The 8893-nt window shown below is 41.2% G+C and overlaps 1 protein-coding gene across 1 annotated transcript; it reads right to left on the reverse strand.

Annotated features, from left to right (window-relative positions):
* Positions 1–1421: 1421 nt before the first annotated feature.
* LOC121745793 (pollen receptor-like kinase 1) lies at positions 1422–2666 on the reverse strand. Its single transcript, XM_042139745.1, has one exon. It carries the CDS (start codon positions 2664–2666, stop codon positions 1422–1424), a length of 1245 nt encoding a protein of 414 aa, XP_041995679.1.
* Positions 2667–8893: the final 6227 nt, after the last annotated feature.

Below are 8893 nucleotides of genomic sequence, written 5' to 3' on the forward strand. Positions count from 1 at the left end.
GTATCTATATTTTGGGATATTAGCATCCGATTATGGAAATTGCACATCATCATTTTTTTAAAGAAATATGATCTAATTTCTGCACACCAAATTAGTTCCGACTTGCAAAGTGAAAAACAAGCCAGCAATCAAACTAAGTTTTTAAATTAATTAAATTTCTCAGTTATGTTAGAGCATTCACAATAGTGAACCGTCCGACCCCGTTCCATTGCACGCCTTCAACCGGTCGCCGACGGGAAGGGCATGGCCAAAGGTCGGACGCCTCTATATTTTTCTCTCTGTCCGTTCTTTTTTACATTTTTCTCTTTATCCATTCAATTTTATTCATTTATTACATCTTTTTCATTCGCTCTTTTAATTTATCTATTTTTTAATTATTTGATCAATTTTCCACTAAAATCAATTCATTTATAATTGAGACTATTTTTTATTGGACCGAAGGAGTATAAAAGATTATAGTTTGGTAAGACATAATCAATTTTAGCATTTATTCTGTACAAAATCAAATAAATATAAAATTCACTACGTTAATTGATTCTAATAAAATGCCTTTAAGAATTAGTAAGAAACAAGTGAGCCAGAGCCTGCCTGAGCCAGAGTTAGAGCCAGAGCCGAAGGTTAGTTTAGGATAAAGATAGGATAACCGACAATGAGAAGAGCTCTTCTGACTCACTATAACATCTGTAATGAAACGTGTCAAATCAGTGAATATGACGTTGTGATCAATATATAATATATGAAGACTGAAACTGAAACTGCAGCAAAACAAGGTTCCCTACCCAAACCCCCTATAGGCTATATGGATAAAGATAAATCCCGCAGCAAGTTCAAAGTGGCATTCCATTTCCTCCTCCTCCTCTCAATCATGTTTGAAGTTGTAGACGGAGATGATGCAGATATAATAGACGCAGCAAAGCGTTTGTTCTCTTCCCCCCATTCCTGCCTGCCCCCTACAAATTTAGAGTAACCACACCACCACTTTCTATTAATCACTCCATTTTTGCATCAAATTTGAATCGAACTGCCGTTTGTTTGTTTCAGTTTCCGGGCCGCCGGCACCGGAGTGGCAACCGCCAACCTTAAAGATGCAGTGGTGAAGAGCCTCCAACAGAGCACCTCAACAGTCGAAGACTCTGCCAAGTCTGTCGCCACCAACCTCAAACATAAGCTCAATAATATAGCAATCTGAATGTTACACTTGTCCTTGTCAACACTGCTAAGTTTCAGATGTGTTCCATTTTCATCATAAAATTATAAAGACTATTGTGTGTTGAATCAGAATACAGATTTGATTGAGATGCAAAGCAATATACTGTTTTTATTACTTGTGAAATGACACCACATGAAACATGTAAAACAATATTTTTATTCTCAATTCCATCTTTATGAAGGGTGCAAGTAAAAATGTAGGCATATACGTATTACTCTTGCAGCTGCTCAATTCTTGTAACTGCCTCCTCCAAACCTAACCTCTTGTCCATGTCCTCTTGGCAACATGCTATCCCTATCTGCAAAAGCATGTTTATCTCCGGCCTGCTCGTCTCCATACTCTTGTCAAACACCAACGCATCTCTCCCTTCCACCGCTTCTTCCTCCACGATACCTTTCACCCATTTCACTAACTCTGCACCATTGTACTTGTCAACCGGCTTTCCCGTGAGAGTCTCCAGTATCAAAATCCCCAAGCACCACACGTCCGATTTCCTGTCAATCCGGCCGGTTTGGGCGTACTCAGGGCATCTGTACGCCACGAGCGCTTGGCTGACCTGGCTGGGGTTGACGATGGGGCTGAGTGTGTAGTCCATGAGAAGCGCGTTGTAGTTTCTATCTAGCATGACGTTGGATGACTTCAAGTGGCCGTGGGGGATGCTTAGGCTGGGAAGCTCCGCGTGGAGGTAGGCCAGCCCTCTTGCTACTCCTTTAATAGCTTTCAAGCGGCTTTCCCAGCTGAACAACGCCTTCGGCCATTCCTTAGGCCGTTTTCTGTCGTCATGTAGATGCTTCACCAAGCTGTTGTTTTGGACAAAGTCCAAAACAACTAGCTTCTCTTCTCTGCGGTATAAGTATGCTACCAAGGGAAGCAGATTGGGGTGTTTGAGCCGGCCGAGTCTCTTCATGTGGTCGTGGAAGTCTTCCTTGCTTATGTTGTTCATTTGCTTGAATCTCTTGACGACCACTGCTTCCCCGTCCACCAGCACTGCCTTGTACGATGACCCGAAGCTTCCGGATCCTAGTACTTCTGCGGATGCTCTCATCAAGTCCTGCAGGTCGAACTTCTGTCTGTCCTCCTTCACAAAGGAGAGCTTGCTCGCTTGTTGCTCGCCTTTCCCGAGCACTCGTCCTGGGGAGGGGGATGCGCCTGTAAGTCCTCGTGGCAAGGGGGATGCGCCTATTCTGGGCCCTCCCCGCAGAGGACTCATCATCATCTCATGCTGCTTCTGCCTCTGCTGCTCGCCTCGCCCGCCCGCCTCACCTATTGCTATAGACAGTGCCCCTACCGGAAGAGGACTCATCATATCCTTCTGTTGCAGCTTTACACCATCGGCATCGGCATCGTCATCGTCATCCTCAAGGAGGATCCACCGGCAGAGCAGAAGCAGCAGCAGGAGCAGAAGCAAAGCCAGCAGGATGCTGAGTATGATTATGGCTATTATTGTCGGAGACATAGATGGTGATTTTTTATGCAAAGGAGGAGGAAGAGGGTGAAGAATCGGCTCCAGGTCCGGAGGGGGCTTCTGAGGGTTGCAGGATGGTCCGTTGGGCCCCCCGCACAAGGCTTTGTTGCCTGCACAAAGCAAATATCACAACTAACTAGGCATCATATGTGTAACGCCCCACTTTTTGAACTCTAATTTTCGAACCCTAAAGTACTTGCATTTAATGCTTTTAATGTTGCGAAGTCAGTGGATTAATTGTCGAGTGGAATTATTGTTGGATACTTTTCGTGACCAAATTTTGAGTTGGAATTTTTGACTAGGTCAGCTTTGTTGAATATGTGACATGGTTGTTTTTGAATAATTGATGTGGGGTGAAACTAATTGTTTTTGAATAAATGAAAATTTGTTATTAGAGCGAGAAATTGTGAAGTACATCACAATGCGAATGTAAATAATTACTTTCCGTGAGGAATGTTTATTGGACTCGATTCCGTATTGGATCCGATAAATTGAATAAATAATATAAAAATTTAGTCTATGATAATTAAATTGTGGGCGGCATAATTTAATTAAAATACAATGAATTATACAAATCAATTTAAATCTTCTTCCTGTTGACTTGGTCACCAATTCGATAATTCAATTTAATTAAAGATTCTTAGAGATTTTCCTCCTCCGTGATGAAGTATTCCTCCCCCGTGATATGCAATAAAATAGTAAACAAATTCAATTTAATTCAAAAAAAGGGAAGAATTCGAAAACCTCCCTCAACCCACATTAAAAATCGTTTCCCCTTTCAGGCGTCTTCCTCTCCTCCCATCAAATCATTTTCCAAAATTAAACCACCAATCAGCCTTTAATTCCAATTAATTGAGAATCAATTACCACAAATTCTCTTATAAATCATAGTCTTTCTACCCTCGCCGCTTCCACAATTCCTTCCCAAATCAAGTTCCACTTCTGCAAGAATTCACAAGAACAAGGCTGCGTTTCTTCCTATTCCAGTCGGAACAGATTCAAGAAACCGAGAGCTAAAGCGAGGGGGTCCCTGTGTCGTTCAGTTGCAAATCTGCAAATTGAAGGTATACCCTTCTTCCACCCAATTCCTCTCCAATTCCATATTTGTGCATCTCATGAAAAACAATAAACGAAACAAATCTATAATTTGAACAATCTAAATCAAAGATTCGAGCTTTAATTCATGATTTCAAATCAAGAACTTATCTGCAAGGTTTCGGGGTTGTGCGGGGCTGTTTGGATTGGTTTCGGGACGTTTCGGGGTAAATCGGGCCAACGGAGCGGCGGAGGCTGACCGACGGACGCTGCTGATGGCGGCGACAGCAGCGTCTTCCCGGTGAACAGCAGCACCGTCCTTTTTAGGTGAGCGTGGCAGCAGCGGCGCGCGGTATGGGATCTGCGGGGGCTGTCGGCGGAGGCGTACATGATGCAGGGGCTGGAGCGAGCGAACTTGAAGACGTTGGCGAGTGTAGTGACCGCCGCCACGCTGCAGCTCTGCGTCCGCGATCGGTGCTGGTGTACCAGGGCACTCCGATTGCATCCCCGATCCGCTGACGACGGCTAAATTGGAGAAGCCGACGGGAAATCTGGAGTATTAATGCCGATTTTGTTGAGAGAGAGAGAAGTAGAGAGATGGGGGAAGAAGAGATAGGCGTGGAGAAGGTGGGAGTATAACTGGGCAATTTGTTCTTTTAAAAAAGGATTTGGGCCTGTGTTTGTCTTTTTAGAAATTGGGCCTATTAAATTAAGGTGGATGATTTGTTTAGTGTGGGCTCTATTTATTTTTTGTTTGGGGCTTCTTAATTAAATTTGAGAGATAAGGTGGGGAAATTTGGGTTTTGTAAATAAATCTTTGGTTCGATAATTAAATTAGTTGTGGGAAAATTATTACGATAAGTTAATCATGAGATTAAATATTTTTATGAATTATTTAATTAATTTCGAAACTTTTCAAAGGACGAGGAATTTTATCCTAAGTCCGGAATAAATATAAAAGCGAAGGGAAATAGTCGCGATGATTTAATTATGCGCTTAAATCTTAGGATTTAATTCGATATCGTTGAGAAGAATACGAGGAGCCAACGGAGGAATTATGGGCGTAAGCGGCCGACCGGCGTCTCACGCGACGCCTTAGGCAACCGCCAAATAATCGAAAATCGAGAAAAACGAGATAAAAGACTTTACTTAGGATGCATGCATTTTTATTTATTTATTTGAAAAAGTGTGTTGATTTATCTATTATCTAAATTTTAAAGGTGAATCATCGCAAGTGAAACGTGATACCAAGGGGAAGAAAGTACTTGAAAGTTTAGCAGTCGAGGTGGGCTTTCTTTTAAATAAGGACGATGTCCTAAATATTTTATCGATGGGAGTGAAACTGCGTTTATCATGCCGTGATTTGATTTTTAACGTGCCTATCTGATGTGGCTTATGCCACTATTATTTAAATCGAATTCGGGTCCTCGTAGGGCCGCAAACCCTACTTGGATTAGTGTACACCTATGGTAGATCGTGTGCTAGCGTACGGGCTGGCCGGTCTAGTGGCTTGGTTTGTGGCCACATTCCAAGTCACGTATGTGCAGATATGGCTAACGTCTATGGGAAAATGACTGATCAGTCGACTTTTACAATGGGAAATGATTTTGAGTGCCTCGGGCCTTTCTAAAGTTAAACCCCGATGGTTACTTATATATGGCATGATAAATCATATTTTTTATTGAAAATGTTTTCGGCAAGAGCCCACTGAGTATATTTATAGTACTCAGCCCTGCATGTGTTTTCCTTATATGCAGGTTGAGCGGCGACGAGAATATGGTGGTGTTGAGCAAGTAATTGGAGAATAAATTTTATCTTTGAACTATGAGTGTCGTCGTGTCTTCACACATGACGTCACTCTTTCTCTTGGTCGTTTCCGCTGTGACATTTCCTTTACTTATCAGTTACTGGGCCTGCAACTTAAGTTGTTTGGATATTAAATGCTTGGGATTTTACTAGTTTATGTCAAATTCTTGTTCGTTTTCTTTGAATATTAAATTTTGGCCCAACTCATTATTGAAACCCTAGTTCTCTTCGCCTGATTATTAAATTCTCTTAATCACGATCGCCCATATTTATTAACCCTAAAAGGGCGGTCGTGACAGTTTGGTATCAGAGCCTCAGTTTCTTTCCGCTCTGGACCCAAGAGTCTTTTGAGTTGTAGTCTACCCTTGTATCGATAGACTAAAGTATTAAACGTCGAAGGCTCAACACCACAACTCGTCACGCCCAACCACAAAAGAAGAGGTGAGGATATTTTAGCGAATTTTAAAATGAATTATTGAAATTTTTGAAATTCGATGGAAAAAAATGGTTCCTTGTGAAAATGGCAATTTTGGGCCTATTGGAAATTTAAAGTAAATGCTACGGATTTTGGAAAATGTTGTGATCATAGGAGACGTGAGACACTATGGGAGTATGTGATTGAAGGTGTTGAATGCGATGGATATTGAAGTGTGAATATGAATTGCATGCTTGGGAACTTGTTATTACATGTTTGGACTGCGAATTAAACTTGAAGGACATACATGTTGATTACTTGAGCGGCAAATTTTTTTTTTCATGCCTATGTGGTCGAAATTCCATGATTACGAAACTGTGAATGCAAAGCATGATGAGTGCATAGTTGCAATTTTGTGATTGTGATACAAATGCCCATGAACTGTATGAATTATGAAATGTGATTCCATGGATGATGGATTGACTGAGTTACTTTTTTTAAAAATTAATATACGTTGGATGAAATGATATGGAATGCCAAATGGTTTATACGGATAAACATGATTGATGAAGTACGAGGTATCGTATAGAATCATTATGAAAGTGAAATGTGGAATTTTGAACTTTGTTGCAAACGTAGAATCCATATAAAGCTTGAATTAAGCAACGACCGAATATATGTTGAAGTATGAGACTATGAACTATGTCTGAAAAACATAGAGTGGCTAAAAAGTATGCTAGGCTGAACGTGCTCAAACATAGTTGTAAATTGATAGCTGCAATATCACTTTACTGAGTGATGGAACAAACGGAAACATATACCTCGAACTAGACGCATTGTTATAATTGTCTATTGTTTTCCATGGATGAGAAGAACAAAACGAAAGGAAGTTTCTAACGAGATCAAGAAGAGAAGAAATGTTAGGTGATGTATCCTTACAACGACGAGAAATTGTGCCTGCAATCAAATAAAGTGAATGCAATCGTGCATAACATGTTAATGCGACGACGCGTTACAAATATGACAACACTTATGACACGTTAAGGCCATAAGGGTTATTACCATGTTTTAATGAAAATGACCGCTATGGAGTGCCAAAAACAATATGAAGATGTGATCTTCAAGGACAGTTAATTGCTGCAACGACACCAAGAATCTTGACTTAGAATCTAGAGTTTTCGAGAATGCTTCCATTATCTTGGGGAAACGACGGAGTGCCACCTTTGTAGCTAGAATGGATGAATTTAATTGACAGTACTTACTTGGATTCTCAGAAATTTCTTTCTATGAAGCTTCTTGACAATGGTATTCTTTTCGTGCATTTAAAACTTTTGATTGACCCGCAATTTGCAAGTGATGCATCACTGTTTCCTTTTAATGAAAGTAGAGACTCATTCTTGTTCCTCTTCAGTCATTTTCGGAGCCATTCTTAAGGGCATTTTCAATAGTGCTCCTCATGTTGAAACCCGTTCTGATTCAAGTAAGACTGTTAAATAGATTTCTAAATTCTTGATACAAGACTCTCAAGAAAGACAATGGCTTGATCTCTGCAAACACATATGAGGAATAAGTTTCAAGAGACACATACAAAAAAAATGATACACCAACAACACGAGGAGTCAAATATTTTTGCATCGATGTTTAGTTGTAGCAAGCGGCCGAAGAATCGAACGTTATGCCATACCTAGATATTAGGTCTTGAGAAATAGAAAGCTGAGAGAAGCCGTGTACACCAAATGATCACGTTTTGCGGCTCAGAATTTATGTAAGTGGTTTGATCAAGGGATATACGGATAACAACAGAAAGTTGTGAGTCGGAGTATTTAAGATCATCGCATAAGATCATCACTGTACGATAGTATTGGAATGAAAATACGGGCACCCTGATAGATTAAGATATACAAACAAAGGTCGTCGACCAGAGAAAATCGTCCAGCAAGTGGCGAAATTGAATCAATTAAAATGGGAAACAATCGAAAGGAGAAACGCGTGCAAGCACCACCACCATCACCTACTCCACCTAAGCCAGAATGACATATTGAATAGTTTTTGCTAAAGCAAAATCCTCCTATCTTCGATGGGATAGGAGAGCCGGCAAAGGCCGAGACTTAGAATCGCGCATTGGGGAGCATCTTCGAATTCTTCAAGTGCACTGAGGAAGCGTTTGGTTTGTGTAACCTACCAACTCACGGATTAGGCCGACTGTTGGTGGGACAAGCAAAGGACCATGACCACTGAGCAAGTGGATACAATGACATGGGAGGACATTAAGGCGGAGATATACAACAGGTATATCCCAAAGAGTTAACGAAAGGCGAAGATGGATGAGTTTTACAATCTCAAAAAAAAAAGGGTGCATGTCAGTGACAGAATATGGCCGCACACTTGCGACATGGCCCGGTATGCACCCGAACAAGGGATACCAATAAGAAGATGGTTGAGAAGTTCCGTTCGGGCTTAAGGCATGAGATAAGGATAGCATTGGCAAAACTTGGGAGAATTACATACACTGGATCATTAACTCGCGTACTAGACGTGGAGGAAGCTATGCCAAGGAGAGGGCGATGTGAAACACTACACTGGCACTGCCTCCACCACATTATTCTCAAGAGAAGAGAAAGTGGGACGAGACTAAGGCTCCCTATGAAAAGAAGGGATACCAGCCAACCCAAAACCAACCAAAGTATAGGGGCGTACATGTTGCACCGAGTCAGAGGGGTGATTTCTGACCCAAACCCCCTCAATGCATCGTTTGCTCGTACTATTATTTTGGGAAGTGTAGAATTCATAATACTATCACGTTTTTTTTAAACCGTGGTTGATATAATCACTTTTCTAGAGAGTGTCCAAGCAAGAATGTGGGGACGGAGTTAAGGTAGAACAATCAAGGACCCCGTTAGCAGTTAAGGGGAGATATTGATATAATTTGGGAATGGATTGGTTACCCTTGTATTATGCTACT

Source organism: Salvia splendens, chromosome 8 (genome assembly GCF_004379255.2).
Source record: "Salvia splendens isolate huo1 chromosome 8, SspV2, whole genome shotgun sequence".
NCBI classification, from domain to species: domain Eukaryota; kingdom Viridiplantae; phylum Streptophyta; class Magnoliopsida; order Lamiales; family Lamiaceae; genus Salvia; species Salvia splendens.

What these genes read in the sequence shown, in the direction of transcription:
- LOC121745793 (XM_042139745.1), bottom strand. Translation starts at nt 2,666, where the DNA reads ATGTCTCCGACAATAATAGCCATAATCATACTCAGCATCCTGCTGGCT.